Here is an 18,455-nt window from a genome sequence, read left to right as displayed (position 1 = left end):
GACGGGTCCTTGTTTGCCTCCATTAAGAAGGGCAAGATACCACCAGCCTTGGAGAAGGCCTGTGTTCATCTGTGGCTCAAGAAACCACCCCATACTGACAGACTAGCCAGAGTTGCACCTTCCCTTTTTGGATTATTGAGAAGGTTGTGGCAAGACAAAGCTCTCAGTATTTCGCTGGTCAGGTCAGTCAAGCTACGTACCTGATTTGGTTTAGAGATTTCTCTTGTTGTGCTCTTCTGTTTGCCTCCTAACCGCAGACAATGACCATGTGTCCATGCTGGTATTGTTAGATCTGCCAGCTGCCTTCCATACCCTTGATCATGAGGTGTGGCTGGCTCGTCTGAGCTTTAGGTGGAGTTGGTGGGGCGGCTGTAGGGTTCTTTCCTATCTGAGAGATCCCAAAGGGATGTAGAGGGCAATTGCTAATCACCAACAGGGTGGACAGGTTCCATGGGCCTCTGGCTGCAAAGGTATGTCCTTGTGTTTTAGATGTGGCTCTCTAACTTCATCCGTGCTTTTGCACTTCAGCATCAGATGAACGCAACGCGAGCCACATGAGGCCACATCTTAAACTGGCCCAGAAACTAGAACTGGTACAGAGGGCAGCTGTCATCTTGGTAGATGGGGTGGCTTTAGAGAGTACATGGCCCCGCACTGGTCACTTTTCAGCGTCCAGGTGTTGGTTTGAGGTGTTGGTTTTGATCTATAAACACCTATCTATAGGCTATAGATCTGTTTGATCTATAAACATCTATAAAGACCAAGGACAGGGTAGGCCCGTTACTCGTGGGGGGAATAACAACAGAAAATGTGGAAATGGCAGAAGTGCTTAATGACTTCTTTGTTTCGGTTTTCACCAAGAAGGTTGGTGGTGATTGAATGTCTAACGTAGTGGATGCCAGGGAAAATGAGGTAGGATTAGAAGAGGCTAAAATAGGGAATGAACAAGTTAAAAATTACTTAGACAAGTTAGATGTCTTCAAGTCACCAGGGCCTGATGAAATGCATCCTAGAATACTCAAGGATCTGACTGAGGAGATACCTGAGCCATTAGCAGTTATCTTTGCAAAGTCATGGAAAATAGAAGAGATTCCAGAAGACTGGAAAAGGGCAAATATAGTGCCCATCTATAAAAAGGGAAATAAGGACAACCCAGGAAATTACAGACCAGTCAGTTTAACTTCTGGGAAGGATAATGGAGCAAATAATTAAGAAATCACTTTGCAAACAGCTAGAAGATAATAAGGTGATAAGTAACAGTCAGCATGGATTTGTGAAAAACAAATCGTGTCAAACCAACCTGATAGCTTTCTTTGACTGGGTAACAAGCCTTGTGGATAGGGGAGAAGCGGTAGATGTGGTATATCTTGACTTTACTAAAGCTTTTGTTACTGTCTCACATGACCGTCTCATAAACAAATTAGGGTTAGCAACCTAGATGGAGCTAGTATAAGGTGGGTGCAAAACTGGTTGGAAAACCATTCCCATCAGTGGTTCACAGTCATGCTGGCAAGGCATAATGAATGGGGTCCCGCAGGGATCGGTTCTGAATGTGGTTCTGTTCAATATCTTCATCAATTATTTAGATAATGGCATAGAGTTTATACACTTATAACGTTTGCGGATGATACCAAGCTGGGAGGGGTTGCAAGTGCTTTGGAGGCTAGGATTAAAATTCAAAATGATCTGGACAAACTGGAGAAATGGTCTGGAGTAAATAGGATGAAATTCAATAAGGACAAATGCAAAGTATCCCATTTAGGAAGGGACAATCAGTTGCATACATACAAAATGGGAAATGACTGTCTAGGAAGGAGTACTGTGGAAAGGGATCTGGGGGTCATAGTGGGCCACAAACTAAATATGAGTAAACAGGGTAACACTGTTGCAAAAAAGTGAACATCATTCTGGGATGTATTAGCAGGAGTGTTGTAAGCAAGACACAAGAAGTAATTCTTCCGCTCTACTCTGCTCTGATTAGGCCTCAGCTGGAGTATTGTGTCCAGTTCTGGGTGCCACATTTCAGGAAAGATGTGGACAAATTGGAGAAAGTCCAGAGAAGAGCAACACAAATGATTAAAGGTTTAGAAAACATGACCTATGAAGGAAGATTGAAAAAATTGGGTTTGTTTAGTCTGGAGAAGAGAAGACTAAGAGGGAACATGATAACAGTTTTCAAGTATGTAAAAGGTTGTTACAAGGAGGAGGAAGAAAAATTGTTTTTCTTAACCTCTGAGAATAGGACAAGAAGCAATGGGCTTAACTTGCAGCAAGGGAGGTTTAGGTTGGACATTAGGAAAAACAACCTGTCAGGGTGGTTAAGCACTGGAATAAATTGCCTAAGGAGGTTGTGGAATCTCCATCATTGGAGATTTTTAAGAGCAGGTTAGACAAACACTTGTCAGGGATGGTCTAGATAATTAGTCCTGCCACGAGTGCAGGGGACTGGACTAGATGACCTCTCGAGGTCCCTTCCAGTTCTATGATTCTAAAAAGCCTCACCAGAGAGATCCTCTCCCTGTGGTACAATGCCATGGTTACCACCAGGAGCGGGGCAGCAGCAGGGCATTCTGTTTGCAGGCCCGGGGCTCCACTGTTCCCTCCCATCCAGTCAGAAATAGCCCAGAATTGTCGACCTTCAGGGCATGCTGAGAGCCCCATTGTTGGGGGGAGTTAAGGAGGTGGTGCCGGGGTCAATGTGCAGCTGACTGTATGTTTAAATACAGTTACACGTGAAATGATCTTGTCTGGGTCTTGGAGTCTGCGACCCAGTGGATTATTAGAAACAAATCCAGGGTAGCTACTTGATGAAGGTTCATGAGTTCATCCTCACTGAGTCTCTGTGGAGTCTACTCAGAGGCACTGTGTGTTCGACTGAACACTGCATCTCACACAGTCTCCTGCAGCTGCACTCCTGGGAGAGAGAACAGCCCCTTTCCGGTCCGAGGCCACGGATTAACTAACTGTGCTCTCAAGCCAAGCTAGCGCGAGCTGCCTACCCAGGCGGGGAGGCTCGGCCCCAGCTGCAGTGCAGATGCACTCTTAGGGCCGTTGGGTACATCTCCCTGGTCTGTGGTTGCAGGTTCATTTTGGATCTCTCTGGAGGTGGGGGCAGGTAGAAGGCAGTACTCTTCCTGGTCTCTCTCAGCTAGTCCTCCCTGACCTGCAGGGGAGATGAGAGCACTTGCCCCTGGGCCTCTGCCTGGGCCATTATCACGCTGCACCTCACTGTCCTCCGATAGACAGCCCAGCGTCTCCTCCCAGGGGATTCTCTTTAGATGCATCATTACGCAGCCTTGCTACCCAAATAGATGTGCGAAGACCCTGACCAGGCTCCTTGTCGCAGCCTGTCCTTCTCCACTGTAGATGTGGCCATGGTTCCCAGGAGGGAGGCTGCAGGAGCCAAGGAAAACCACACAATAGTCCAGAAAACTGGCTAGCCTGAAATGCTGTTGGCAGTAGTCTGGGACAGCCTGAGCTGGCCTGCCGCTGCCCCGTGTATGATGCTAAGCCTGACCAGAGCCCTCCCCCCATGTGTGATAATGTGGCTTATTGCACGTAACCCAGCTGTGAGACACTGGTTGAGTTGGCATAAGCCAGCCAAAGACAGGCGGTTCCTGGGGTCTGTGTGGACAATGGGGGCCATGAAGTGGGGAACAGGCACTTTGAAAGGGCCACATGTGTGACCACATTCACTGGGGAGGAGGGCATGGATTGCTGGGGAACATGGATGATGAGTGTGTGCTGGCTGTGAGGAGGAAGGTGTGGGGCTGTGCCCTCTCAGGGAGCCTCAGCAAGGTGGGGAGAAGCGGGGTTTGGATAGCAAGAGGTGATAGAGCATTTTGTGTAGGAGTACAACAGGTACTCGGCTTGCTAGCCGATGAAAGAAATCCACGTCTTGATAGACTGGCCTGGAGTAGAATGTGTGATGGGAATTTGGGATCACCTGGTGCAGGTGTTCTCAAGATACAGCCCTCCCAAAAGCTGACTTACTATGAACATTTCTAAGTGTTTATAATGCTTTGTTGCCAGAGCTGGGAAAATACTATGGGTGGGTTCCAGCGACAGGCCTGGAGCAGCAGGAAAGGGAGGCAGAGGCTGCAGAAGGAAAGGAACTCCTGAGCACCCTGCAGCTCTCAGCTCTGCTGGCCCCCAGATGGAGCAGAGGGTGTGAAGAGGAGAGAGGGAGATGGGAGCTGAGTGGCTGTGAGGGAGCGCCTGCTGTCTGGGTTGACACCTGGAGTCCTGGGCCAGCTTTGGGGATAAGTTCTGTTTCCCCACCCCCGCAAGGGACACAGAGTGGGAGGTGGGCTTGTCCCTAAACGTGTCCCGGGGGCTGTCAGCGGGGGCTGTTGGAGGAGTGCAGATCCCAGCAACGGACTGCATCCAAAATATGTTTTTTCTCTGCTCACAACTAGTTCCCGGAGGTTGGGTGGCTGACGCTGTTTAACTACCTCACTCGGGTAAGACACTCAGCTAAAATGCTTTTGATTGTAACTTGTCTGTTCTCCCTTGCAGCCTGGAACAATAGAGTCAGACTCCAAGCAGGAGAATAGCGTGCAGCCTGCCATCAGCATGGGGTATCAGTTTCCCTACAGCACGTTACGGAAGCCCATCTCTCAACTCAGCATGGCAGACTGGGCTTCCAAAAACCTGAACATGCACACTCAGGGCATCTTCCGCCGAAGGATCTCCATCTCCAACATGCTCTCTTGGAACAGAGGCTCCATCAAAAAGCCAATGCTCATCACCAGCAACCACACCATTAAAAAGGAAGCGTGTGAGATGTTTAAACTGGTGCAGATCTACATGGGTGACCGCCAGGCCCGCATGGACCGAAATCATGTGGCTTTGGTCACAGTTACCAAGTGCTGGAGCATACAGGGTTTACGGGATGAACTGTACATACAGCTGATCAGGCAGACTACGGACAATATGTGTTACCGAAGTCTGGCGTGGGGCTGGGAACTCATGGCCATCAGTCTGGCCTTTTTTTCCCCATCACCCAAATTTCAGTCTTACCTGGAAGGTTACATCTACCGCCATCTCGACCAGGTCAATGATGAAAACAGTAAGTGCCTCACACATCACAACAGCTGTTTAATGGCACTGAAATTCACCATCACGCATTGGGCCAGCGTCGGGCCTATGCAACTCCGCTGTTACTGTGCAGTGTCTGATTATTTGGGCAGCATCAGGTATAAACACTGAGGCTATGTCTACACTATGGACCTTACATTGGCACAGCTGTACCACTGCAGTTGCGCCACTGTAAGACCTCTCGTGTAGCCCCTCTATGCTGGAGGGAGAGAGCTCTCCCGTTGGCATAATTAAACCACCCCAAATGAGTGGCGATAGCTATGTCAGCAGGAGAGCATCTCCCGCCGACATAGCGCTGTCCTGACCGGCGCATTTGTCAGTGAAACTTATGTTGGTTGTGTGTGTGTGTGTGGGGGGGGGGGGAGTTCACACCCTGACTGACAAAAGTGCTAGTATAGACAAAGCCTTAGAGAGGGACAGACTGCTCTCCCCTATGCTGGTGTGAATCTGAAGTGACTCCACTGGACTGCAGATTTACACTGGTGTATCTGAAAGCTGAATTTGGTCCATATTTTGTGGATTACCCTCTGAATGAGGGGCTATGGGGCATGTTATAATTAACTGCATTGTGCAGGAGGACTGGCAAGAGCTGGTGGAGGTTGTAACCCTGATACTGATTAGTAAGGCTATGTTTTAGTCACAGGTATTTTTAGTAACAGTCAAGGACAGGTCACGGGCAATAAATAAAAAGTCACAGCCCCGTGACCTGTTCATGACTTTAACTAAAAATACCTGTGACTAAATCTTACCTGCTGGGAGGGGAGCGCTCCTGAGGACTGCTGCTCCTGGGGGAGGGACGGGGGCAGCGCGGGGCCCCACTGCTGCTGCTGGGGGGCCAGCCCAAGGGCCCCTGCCACTGCTGGGGGGCTGGGCTGGGGCCCCCGGCTGCTGCTCCGGCCGGGGGCCCGCCCAGGGCCCTGCCGCCGCTCCGGGTGGGGGACAGTCAGGGCCCCTGCCTGCTGCCGATGGTGGTCCACGCAGGGGGCGGCCCGGGCCCCTGCCTGCCACCACTGGGCCCAGACCACTGCTCCAGGGCAGTGCCAGGGACCAGCTGCCTGGGGCTGCCAGAGCAGCGGCCACTGCGGCTGGCTCTGGGGCTTTCTCAGATGCTGGGATGGCCCTGGGGTTAGCCGCACCTGCCGCCGCAAAATTCACAGAGGTCATGGAAAGTCACGGAAGCTGTGACTTCCGTGACCTCCGTGAGTGATTCGCAGCCTTACTGATTAGTAATACTGGTAAGTTGTCATGCTCAAACTCCAGGAAGGGTGCAGCCATATTGCTATCAGCAGGCAGGGATAAGGGTTGTGCCATTCCCAGGAGCTGCTGGGCCTGTGCAGTAAACACTTCTCAAACAGTCACAGGCAAATGGGTATTCCTTTAATTAGTTTCCAGTGCCAAGGTGGTTGCCTTCTATGAAGAGAAGTAGGAAGCAAGTCCTTCCATCATGCAGCACAGCTGCTGTCAGGCCTTCTCCCAGTGATTCTAGCTTGTATCTGATGAAACAAATGGCTGTATGCAGTAGTGGATATTAGCGAGGTAAGGTTGGGGAGGTGATATGTTTTACTGGACCAGCGTCTATTGGTGAGAGCCAAGCTTTCAAACTACACAGAGCTCTTCCCCAGGCCTGGCAAAGGTACTCCTAGTCTCACAGCAAAATACAAGGTTTAACAGAAGTAGTTAGCACATCTTGTAAGGAGCATTCTGTCTTGGAAAAATACAAGCCACTGTAGTTGGCGTATATCAGTTCTAGACACAGTCTAATCAGGGGTTCTCTGACTTTACAGCCTTGAGAGACAAGGTGGGTGAGATAACCAGGGACCCACACGGTGACAGCTGCATTGCACACAGCCTTGAGGCCAGCCTTGACAAGACAAAGGCTTTTGTCAGCAGCCCCACGTGTGCGATAAGCAGAGCCTCACCCCACGATGCCAGAAACAGCATGCCTCCGAGCAAAGGTGCACCTCCAGTCGCTGGCCCCATCCATACCGCGGCATCTCCCACTTTCAGTGTGGGGCTCAGACAGATATAATCAGAACCCCAGGCAAAATTACTAAGTGCTAACGATGAAGGTATTTATAGGCACTTCTTCAGTGCTCAAGAGCAACGCTTCTGCACAGTCATAACTACCACACATGAAGTGCTCGAATCGTTTCTCCCATGGGGTGTTCTGCTGGCAAAGAAACTGAGGCTGTGACTTGTCCAAGGCACAGGGCCTATGTCAGGCCAGCATTTGGAGTTCCTGGTTCCCAGTCCTGTCCTTTCCTCACAAGACTACACTCCTCCCAAAGGTCTCTGATTTAGATGGGTTTAGTTTTATAAGTTACAGAGCACACTTGACTGGATCAGACTGACGTGAGGAAGAGTAGAAGCTTTGAGAACAAAGTACAATAGAGTGGGCTGTTTGAGATGTAATGGAGATGCTGCCCAACCCCCCTAAAGACAGCACCCGGTGATAACTGGCTGTATGCCGAGGTTAAAGGATAGTGCTGGAGCCCCAAAGCCAAATCCAGAGGCACCAAGCAGCTGCTACACCCACTGGAGTCAGTGGGCCTGACTTGACTGGGCTCCTTATTCTGGCAAGTTCCCCCTGACTTAGCACTTCAGATGCCAAGCAAGGCTCTCAGGGAAGGGAACAGCTGGTGCTCGATCCCTGTAGGACTGACCTTGCATTGGGTTAGGGAAAGTTTGCATTCTGTCAAAAATATGAAGTATGCCCCACATGTGCAGTGGGCGATCCTTGGCCCAGGGCTTGTGTAGAAATTCTTCCCAGCAGAATCCCTGCGCGTGCTGCAGAAACTGGTGTTCACAGCCTTAGCTTTTGCCTATTGCCCTCTGCCATGTACACCCCCCTGAAGAACACAGGTGCACTGTGTTGCCAACCTGTGATGTTCAGTGAGGACAAATCCCAGGATCTCAAATTTCAAGTGCACCCAAAAGTGTCCTGTGGATTTGATTCAGGTTGTAAAGGATATTCCCCCGCACTCACCTAATGCAAACATGGCTGCAGGACACTTGCTCAGACCTTCCCAACGGTTCTCCTCAAGCATTAGAATAATAGAATCATAGGAGTAGAAGGGACCTCAGGAGGTCATCTAGTCCAGTCCCCTGCACTCATGGCAGGACTAAGTATTATCTAGACCGTCCCTGATAGGTGTTTGTCTAACCTGCTCTTAAAAAGCTCCAATGATGGAGATTCCACAGTTTCCCTAAGCAATATATTCCAGTGCTTAACCACCCTGACAGTTAGGAAGCTTTTCCTAATGTCCAACCTAAACCTCCCTGGCTGCAATTTAAGCCCATTGCTTCTTGTCCTGTCCTCAGTTTTCCTTAAGAAAAACAATTTACCTTCCTCTCCTTGTAACAACCTTTTATGTACTTAAAAACTGTTATCATGTCCCCGTCAGTCTTCTCTTCTCCAGACTAAACAAACCTAATTTTTTCAGTCTTCCCTCAATACGTCATGTTTTCTAGACCTTTAATCATTTTTGTTGGAGCTTTCAGTCCCAGAGGAGAATTTTCTGGATAAGTGAGGGTAGAGAGTCTAATGGAATGGGAATTGTAACCTTAGTTCAAGCATTTGCTCTCCATAAACACCCTCCTAGATGGAGCATTGAATATTAGTGCTTCCTCCCATGGGTGTAGCAGCTCTGGGCTTCTCCTTGGCCAGAAATTCCAGGGCAGAAACAAACCAGGAGGCATTGTAAACTGGCTTGGGCAGGACTTTCTTCCTCTCATTTCCCAGACTCTCGTGCTGCAGGGACCAGTGGGATCACTAGGTCAGTCTTGCTAACCAGTGTTGGGGCAGTGTTTGGTGGGGGAGAGTGCAGCTGACCTGTAAGCAAGACAAGTTTGCGGAAGGAGATTTGACATTCTGGAGCCGCCCTCCAGTATCCTTCCTGTTCAGGAGATTCCAGTGACGATCTCTCTGAGCCCTAGCCTAGGCCTTTCAGGAATTGGTTGGTACCAGCGTCACAGACACAAGGTTCTTAGAGGCTCTTTCACTTTTAAATAGATTTTATTCTCCTCTTCCCCATCTCCCCAGCCATGGCCTCCAGCTCTCCTAGCATCCATTCCCTGACCAGTTGGGGCCAGCCTGCCCCCTCGTGCAGCACCAGAGCAGGTTGCTTTTGCTGATGTCTGTGGGCAGTTTTGGTGTCTTGCTGTCCTTTGTCCTTAGTTGTCTATGCTGGGTCACTACATGCATGCTATAAGGTGAAGAAGGCGGAGCGTGTTCAGTCTGCTTTGCGGTCACTCACTTAACCGTGCTTTGGATTTTCAGTTGCCCAGCGCATTAAGGAACTTCTGGATCTGAAAAACAAGAAGAACTCCAAATCCAGGAAAAAGAGGAAGCAAAACACCGAGGAAGAAGGTAAAGAGAGGCAGAACATGAAGACTACACGTGCATGGTCTGTCAGCCTTTGCAGTTAAACCTCAGACACAGCAGATTAGTTGCTGTGGGAGCCATTTGCTAGTAGAACCTGTACCACCGTGTTGTTCAGTCTAGGAATATGAATGTGTTCAGACTAGCCCCGCCTATTAAGGTTGCTGAACAATTCTCATTGTAAGCCTCTGTTTTCAGTTGCTTATAACTTTACCAAACGTTAACCTTTCGGTCTGAAATTTTACATGCCTGGTATCTGCCTCAGGCTGAATTTTTTGGAAAATTTCATCCAAAAAGGTTTCTCCGTTTCCAAGAAAGAGACTAGAGACCTTCCGTTTGGGTAGCTCTAGCACCACCATGCTTTGGAGCAGGGACTTGAAAGTTGCCAGGGGGTTGGCCTTTGTGCCAGGAATGTGTCTTTTGCCATCCTTGTGAAAATCCGCTCACATTTAGCTAAATTATAAGCCCTTGAAAAAAATCCCAATTCGCACATGCTCAATAGGAACTTCTTTGATTTTAATAGTGACATTCCCAGAAGCTTCTGTCATCACTGGGCCCAGGGCTGAACAGGACTTACACTGCAATTGCAGCTCTGGGCATCTGCTGGCTGAGTGAGGGGTGGGTCCAGTCACTGGAACTGAGAGCAGGGAGTCTGCCTCTCCTGTGCTCTCAGTGACCCCTTGCTGGGCTCAGGCAGCATGGAGAAGGCAGCTGCTTGTTTCGAATGCAGAGGGGATAAGCGCTGGACCTGCAGGGGAGCAGATTGGGACAAGAAGCCTTGGGGTGGGGTGGTGAGTGGGAAACTGGGTCTGGCAGCTGAGGTGCAGAATGTGAAGGGGACTGGGCTGAGAACCAGAGGCATGGAGACTGGGCCCAGCTAGGTGAGGACAATGAGGAAAGCATTGAGAGCTGGTGAACCAGAACCCCCTAGGATTTAAATATCTGTGCCTGCTCCCAGGAAGGAGTAGAGGAGGGCCAAGACACTACTGTGCAGTGGAGGTCCTTGTACAGTTCCGGAGTTGGGAGCAGCATTGGTGAAACTCAAACTGTGCAACCAGAAATATTCCATAAATGGCAGCCTCCATTGCATGTCACTCGGAGGTGAACTGTTTATTTGCATCGTGCTAATCAGCTTGGTTCAGCATTGATTTACAGTCACCCTTGGCTAATAGGTGCTTGCTTTCCATCCTCTGGTTGGTTGCGAGCTGCATTGTATGGAGGAGAGGGATTTTTCAGACACTCTGCAAATGCAGTTGGATCCAGGTATCTTTCAGGTGAGAGGGATTGTGCAGTTTCTGCTTAATCTCAGCTGGTCAGACTGGCCTGCCAACTGCAGACTAGCTAGTATCATGCTGGGGCTGACTCTGCTCTAAGTGCCCAGGGCAGATGCCCATGCTGCTCTGAGCCCTGCCTCCTGCCCCTCCCCATTCCAGAGCTTACAGTAAATATAGTGTAGGTCCCCTTCCTCGTGACCCCACAGCTGCCCGCCTTCCCTGGGGCAGTGTGTGTTGGGGGGTGGGAGGGAGCAGCCTGGGGCGTTGGAGATGTTATCAGAGCCTCAGAGTTCCACTGAGCAGCTAGAGCTCATGGATGCCCCGCGCCACCATTAGCTGCAGCTCTCTTCCAGTTGCCTTGGGGAGGGAAATCTTCAGAGGAGCTCTCCTGCACACACTGTCCAGAGGGGGTGGGGGGCCATGCGGTGTTTTCCCCATACATTTGTTCAGGCTTCTCCTATGTTTCCATGTCTTGTGACAGTTGAGAAGATTGAGGTTCCCCCCTAGGGTGTCCCCTGGCCATTTCCAAGAAAGCAATCTGCTTCCAAAACTTAGTTTGTTTGGTACAACCCATCCTTTGCCAGCCACTCTGGGCTCACTATAGCTGCCTGCCTGCTGCCTGCACAATAATCCCATGATGGGAATGAATTACTCTCCTAATGAGTGTGTCTTCTGGCCTCGGCTGGCCAAGACCATGGGTAAAAAAAACCCAGGACTGTTGGTAGATAAGTGACTGCACAAGTTAAAAACCAGCCATTCCCTCCCTGCTGCTCACTGCATCCCAGGGCCAAACGCCAGTGTTGCTAACCCCAGCTATTCAGAAACCACGGTCAGGGACAAAAATAGCATGAGGTTTGAAAAGTAGGAGACTGGAGTTTTTTTTCTTGGCCCTTGTGTGGGGTGCCCTGAGAGGTCATGTTTTCCAGCCAGGCTGGATTGATTTAAATCCCCAAGTGGAAAGCCTCAATTGAAATCATCTGTTTTAACCAAAAAAACCAACAACAACGAGGAGTCCTTGTGGCACCTTAGAGACTAACAAATTTATTTGGGCATAAGCTTTCGTGGGCTAAAACCCACTTCATCGGATGCATCTGATAAAGTGGATTTTAGCCTACGAAAGCTTATGCCCAAATAAATTTGTTAGTCTCTAAGGTGCCACAAGGCATCCGATGAAGTGGGTTTTAGCCCACGAAAGCTTATGCCCAAATAAATTTGTTAGTCTCTAAGGTGCCACAAGGACTCCTCGTTGTTTTTGCTGATACAGACTAACACAGCTACCACTCTGAAACCTGTTTTAACCAACTTTTCCATTTGTACTTCAGTTATTTTCTAAAGAAAGGTGCATTCTCATTAGCTAATATGACCATTAAAGATGTTGATTTACACCTAAATAGTGCCTTTACACTAGATTTCGTACAGTTTTCTGTTTCCTAGCAGGGTACAGTGTAACTACATACATTTATTTAAGCAATTATATAGCTTAATATTTTCAGATTTTTATTAACTGTACATTTTAGTGTGTTAGAAAATGGTGACTGATATATTGCTTATTTACTGGATAATTCACTTTTGGCTCATGATTTGTGTCCAACTGCATTAGGATGGTGACTTCAATTTAATTAAACACACAGAACAGCATATACACTTTATTCGTATGAAACAAAATCCACCGTAAATATTTTGGATACATAACTTCTCTCATCCAGACATGTTTCACATTTACAACCAATTATTTATTACGGTTGTAGTCAGTGAATTAAACTGATTATTTCAGGTCAGCCTAGGAAGAGTTTCAAGTAAGGCCTGGTCTACACTACAAAGTGAGGGCAACCTAGCTGTGCATGTGTCTGTACTTGAATTTGTCTCCCACCGATGTTAGCACCCCATTACGATGACGCAGTAACGCCAGCTTCCCAAATGGCATTGAGCCATGGTCAATGCACTGAGGTCAATGCAGTGCGAGTGCAGACACTGCGCTATCTATGTCAACCCTAAAAGTCCTCCAGCAGCTTCCCACAATGCCTGACACTGACCGCTCAGGTTACATTGTGAACTCCACTGCCCGGGGTCACACAGGCTGGAACCCTCCCCACCCTCTGAAAACCCCACAAATATTTGAAATGCCTTTTCCTGATTTCCCATCTTGATGAGCACACCTAGCAGCTCTTCACCGTTGTGTGCAACTGCCCAGCTGACCATGCTGCTGTTATGTTCCACACATGCACTGGCCTGGAGCAGACAGGAGATATGGGATCTCTTAGGCCTGTGGGGAGAAGAGACTGTGCTGGCACAGCTACGGAGCAGTTGTAGAAATGTGGACATCTATGGGCAGATTGCTCAGGGCATGCAGGAGGAGGGATATGACAGAGACTGGCAGCAGTGCCGTGTGAAAACCAAGGAACTGCAGCAGGCATACCAGAAGGCCAGGGAAACCAACAATGAATCCAGTGCTGAACCACAGAGTTACTCAATAAAATTCTATTCTTTGGAAAATAATTCACCTTTATTAGTTCACAACATCCTCTCTGGAGTGCCCGGTGGTCCTGAAAGCAACCATTACTTGTTATTGTACATTCTGACTCAACTCCTAGGATCAGTGACAAACACAGTGTTATAAATGTACACCAAGCACCACCCAATTCCTAACTGGTCCCAAAAGAGCAGGGCCAAGTAGAACACAGTACACCACAACACGTTACTGTGACTCACTGTTCAAGTGCTCTTTCAAAAGCACTTTCAGCCGTACAGCTCCGAGTTTTTCTAATAGCCCTTGTGTCTGACTGTTCAAACTCAGCAGACAGCTGCTCCATCTCCACCCTTTCCCCCTTTGCCAAACAGATACTATGAAGGATACAGCAGGCAGATGTAACCATTGGGATGTTTTTTCCAAAGATCCAATCTTGTGATTAAACAAAGCCAGCAATCCTTCAATCTACCAAAAACATATTTGGATGCCCAGCTGCACTTTCTGAGCAGGTAGTTGAATCTTTCGTTGGTGCTGTTAAGGTGGCTGGCTTCATTAGCTAGAAGTGGAATGGGTAGGCTGGGTCCCCCAGGATCACTACTGGCATTTCAATGTCACCAGTGGTAATCCGCCAGTCGGAAAAGAGAGTACATGCTTGTAGATTACTGAACAGTCCTGTGTTCTTAAAGATGAAAGTGTTACGCACCTTCCCGGACCAGCCAACTTTGATGTCAGTGAAGCGTCACTGGTGTTCGTATAACCATAGAAAAATAGTCCATTCTGTTGATACACTCTTTAGCAAAGTGGGCTGGGGCCAAAATAGGGATGTGTGTGCCATCTATCACTCCACGACAGTTCAAGAACCCCATTGCTGCAAATCCATCCACTATGTACTGCACACTGCTGAGAATCACAGTCCTGTGTAGCAGGAGATGATTAATGACCCTGTACACTTGCATGACGATGGCCCCCCACAGTGAATTTTCCAACTCCAAAATGATTTCCCACTTACTGGTAGCAATCCAGCATTGCAAGTTTCCACAGTGCGGTTGCCACTCGCTTCTTCACTGTCAGTGCGACCCTCATTCTGGTGTCCATGTGATGGAAGGTGGGGGTGAGTTCCTGATCAAGGAATATGGCCTTTCGCATCTGAAAGTTCTGCAGCCATTGCTCATCATCCCAAACCTGCATTATGATGCAATCCCAGCAGTCAGTGCTCATTTCTTGGGCCCAGAAGCGGCACTCCACCATCTGCAGCTGCTCTGTGAACACCACCAACAATCCTGAGTTGGTTTTCATTATGTTCCACAACAAGGAATCGGCATGTTCCCTCACTCAATTCTTCTTATGGCTCTGCAAATATTGGACGATCGTGCGTGCACGACTTGTGCTTCCAACACTCATGACAATAGTGTAGAGCTGTGCAGGTTCCATGATGTTATCAGCGATGGCGGACAGCAAGGAAGGTCATGTGGGTTCGTGGAATTTTTAAAGAAGGCATGAAAATTATGGGATATGGATGACATTATGCGATGGAGACAGCTGCATCCTGGGAACTTGATCCCTTTCTCCAAGTCACCCCTGCATGACTTGTTCCTGCCCCGCCATGAATTGGCAGATCTTCCCAAGACAGCACTCTGGACGGTGATGAGCTGCATGCTGGGATACGTACCCATGGTGCACCACATTGTGCATCGATACAAGCACTCCTGGTGAGCACACACAAGGAGCCAAGTATGTACACACACAAGTGATATACTCACTGTGGCAGCTTGATGCTGACATAACTTGTGGTAGCCAAAGTTTGTAGTGGAGACGTGGCCTAGGTGAAAGTGACTGCAGCTTATGTTCCTACTTATCTAAGTGTCTTGAAAATGAGACAACAGTCTCCTAAGTTTCTTAAGCTGTCCTTCAGACTTTGAAAACTAGTAGATCTCACCCCTCCCTCTTCATTTTTATTCATAGACTGGACGAGCAAGACCAGTTTTCCTACTTTTTCAACTCCCAGGCAATTTCTCAACTTTGAATTAGTCCAAATGAAGAAAATATTATTTCTAATCAGCACCAGAGGCTGCACTCTGAAAAACGTTGTCCCTTCTTCCCACAGTCTCCTGCTTTGACACCAGTGTTGCTCCTTTCTGGTCACTCATTCTGCTTCTTCTACCTTGTTAATTCTACCGTTACCCTACCCCCAGCAAAACAAGAGAACTACATGCTTCTTGCGCAGTAGTAAATATGATTAGAGACAGAGGAGGCGGCCGTCGAGAAATGAATGGGTTTCTGTGTGTTTGTCTCTCTGTCTGTGTATAAGGAGACAGGGTAAGTTCACTTACTTCAAGTACCCAGAACTTGCAAGAGCTTGCAATTACTCGGTAGATCAGTGTTTTCCATGAGCTGGAGAGTAAGTTTCCATAGTGGGTGGAGTCAGAAATAGTCATAATCCAAGAACTGAGCCAATCAGAGCTCAGGGAGAGAGAAGCTGTAAAACAGGAGCGTGAGACCCCCCCCAGGTGGGCTCCGTGGATGATCCTGGTGAAGTACATGATGGTGCCTCCTGGAGTCAGAGGCTGAGTCCCACCACCTGTGATGACTTTGCACAGCCCCGGGTCCCCCACAGGATCAAGCCCTTAGTACAGCACGTGACCTATTGTGCCATATTTATAAACCTTGAGCTCAAAAGTTCAATTTTTTCCCTTGATTCTTTCTTTATATAGAAAAGTAGCCTTTAATTCAATTTTTAATTAGAGGCTCATGGATTCAGCATGTATTATTAAATTGTCCTAGAGATTATAATAAGTTTAGACTTTAACATATTTTGTATTAGATTGAGATTTCATTTTAAATAGGTTTATTTTTTAAAAGAACAAATTATTATAATTTGAACAACAAAATCAAAAAAATCTGATTTCAATAAAAAATAGGTTTGTTTATTTGTCAAAAATTCATTGATTTTTATCTACCCTGTTTCCCGCTTTTCTCCACAGTGATGAGATCTGGAAGTGTGGTGGTGTTTGAACGCAAGCAGAGAGTTCCTTATGCTCACATGATTCTAGAGAGTGGAGGATATAATTACTGAGAGATTCACATGGAGATTTTCAAAGTTGGCAACACTTAGGCGCTTCCCTGGGTGTATATTGCAGTGAGACTGCATCTTCAGTGGGCACCTTTGTGTATACTCAGGAATGTGGCTTTGGAGTAGGGATGTCACAGGGGGACTGGCCCCTTTCAGAGGGAGCGTGAGCATATGTCTGATTCCCTGCTGCCCACCTGGGCCTTATAGAGGGTAAGACAGCAGCAGCGGAAGGACTGCTACCCATGGACCTGATGTGGAAAAAACATAAGAGGGTTTTGTTGCATAATATTTCTTGCCGGCTTAGTAGAATTTAAATTCTTTGCCAATTCCCTTTTTATTTCTTTTACTCGTGTGGTAAGTTTCTCCTGGGAGTCCTTGAGATTCCTCATTTGAGATTCACAGTGCCATTTTTCTGCTTCTTCGTACCAATTAAAATATGAATCGAACTGGCTTTGTGCGGATCCCATTCTTTAAAAAGCTTACAAGTGAAAGGACTGCAATTTGCATACAAACAAACATACAATACTCAGGTGTGCCCTTTTGGTGGGACGGTGATTCCTTTTGTCTCACCGGCTCCCATTTTAATAGATCACTTTCACTCAGGTCTTTTAGACAGGGAAAGCTTATTGTAGGGCGTCCACAACTGTCTACACCCCCCTTCAGCAAAGAGCGTCGGCTGGTCTCAGAGAGAACGGCGCTGCTTACTCTGTTGCTCTTGGTGGGGCGTTTGGACCCGTCAGTGGCTCATGCACTGCCCTTAGGCTGGAAGGGGAATCAGAGGAAAGAGGTTGAGGAAATCAGACCGCCCGAGGGCGGGGAGGTTAGGGTCACACAAACCTAGACCCAGGCAATCCCCTCGGCAGTCAAGCCGGCAGAGCGAGGCTACTTCGGTCAGGGCCCTTCTGTTTCGGCCCTTCTAGGTGGGGTCACAGGGCTTGCTTTAGAGCCAACAAGCTTCGCAGAGAGCTCTGGGCGTCTTCCTGTGACCCTTATAACAGATCACTCTCACACCAACACACACACACACACTGGCACACAGTAATAGAGTCAGAGGCCTAGCTAGCCACACACTTGGCTCTTCCCGGGGTACAGTACAGAACAGATCAGAAGGGCGTCAGGCATGTCTGGCAGCAAAAAGTCCGAATAGAATGTGCAACTCACCCGAACCCAGAGCCTATGGGTGGTGCTCCACCAGAAATCCTAAATAGAGATTTCAAAAGGTCTCTTACCTTTCCGATGGGCCCGGGGTCTAGTGGGGAACAGCTCGTGCTCCTCTGGTGTTCGGGGTCACTGTCTATCCGAGTCACGGCACCAGTTGATGTGGAAAAAATCGATCCACGTGTAGTGTTTTCAATCAGATCAGCCTGAGGCCCTTTGTTGATTACAAGTGCAGGGGGTGACAGCTATTGGAGCTGCCCCCCCCGAGTCCAGGAAAACACAAGCTTTTTAAAGCTTAAAACCACAGATAAATCACACATACTTCCATATTAATTACCTTATTTGGAATACATAGCAAAATTAATACAGGTCAAAAGCAAAAAGAACAATCACCCTTCTTGTTATTCACAGCCTGGTTCGTTTGCGGTTTGACTTTTCTAACAGCGCTATTGTGGTTATATATTTCCTAAGCTTGGGCTATTACAAATTGTTCTGTTTGGGGATTTTTTTCCACTCTGACTCCTTCTGCCCCTTGTACACAGAAACAAGCAGGATCTTAGTTCAAGGGCTGTAAGCAAGCTTGACCAAACTCAGGGCCTTAACTAAAGTTTAAGGCCTGCTAAATTTTCCCTCACAGACCTCTCTCCGCCCAGGGAGGTAAGGGACAGAATTACGAGAGCTGCTGGAAGGGTTCCTGAAGGAAGCAGCTGGGAGCTCAGAAACACAGGCCCCAGAAGGAGATCTGTACAATCCGCTGAACTGAGGGCAGAGACTGCAGGCCAAGGGACTTTATTTCAAGTTTATCTTGACTTAATAAAGTAGGACCCCAGCAGAGGAATTTCTTCTTATACCTTTGGACTATATGGGCTTTGTAAGGGACATTGAGAGAAGGGAAACTGAAGCACGGGGCTGCAGAGTCACACGTAGCCAGCAGGGGATTCTACAGGGCAGGTACATCCTTTTACAAGGGGTCAGGAGTGCTTTGCAGATAGGCAGAGGCATGTT

General features: G+C 48.1%; 1 protein-coding gene across 3 annotated transcripts in view; it reads left to right on the top strand.

Annotated features, from left to right (window-relative positions):
- Positions 1–18,455, top strand: part of LOC117885724 (rho GTPase-activating protein 39-like) — a 133,652-nt gene that overhangs the window by 93,083 nt on the left and 22,114 nt on the right. For 2 of the 3 annotated variants that reach the window (XM_034787146.1, XM_034787145.1), the window contains exons 4-5: positions 4,519–5,071; positions 9,380–9,469. In XM_034787146.1, the coding sequence (XP_034643037.1) occupies positions 4,519–5,071; positions 9,380–9,469 (643 nt within the window). The remainder of the gene's footprint in view (positions 1–4,518; positions 5,072–9,379; positions 9,470–18,455) is intronic. The other variant, XM_034787147.1, reaches the window with a different exon arrangement.

This window comes from Trachemys scripta, chromosome 12 (assembly GCF_013100865.1).
Source record: "Trachemys scripta elegans isolate TJP31775 chromosome 12, CAS_Tse_1.0, whole genome shotgun sequence".
Lineage (NCBI taxonomy): Eukaryota > Metazoa > Chordata > Testudines > Emydidae > Trachemys > Trachemys scripta.
This window is presented reverse-complemented; position numbering and strand designations above follow the sequence as displayed.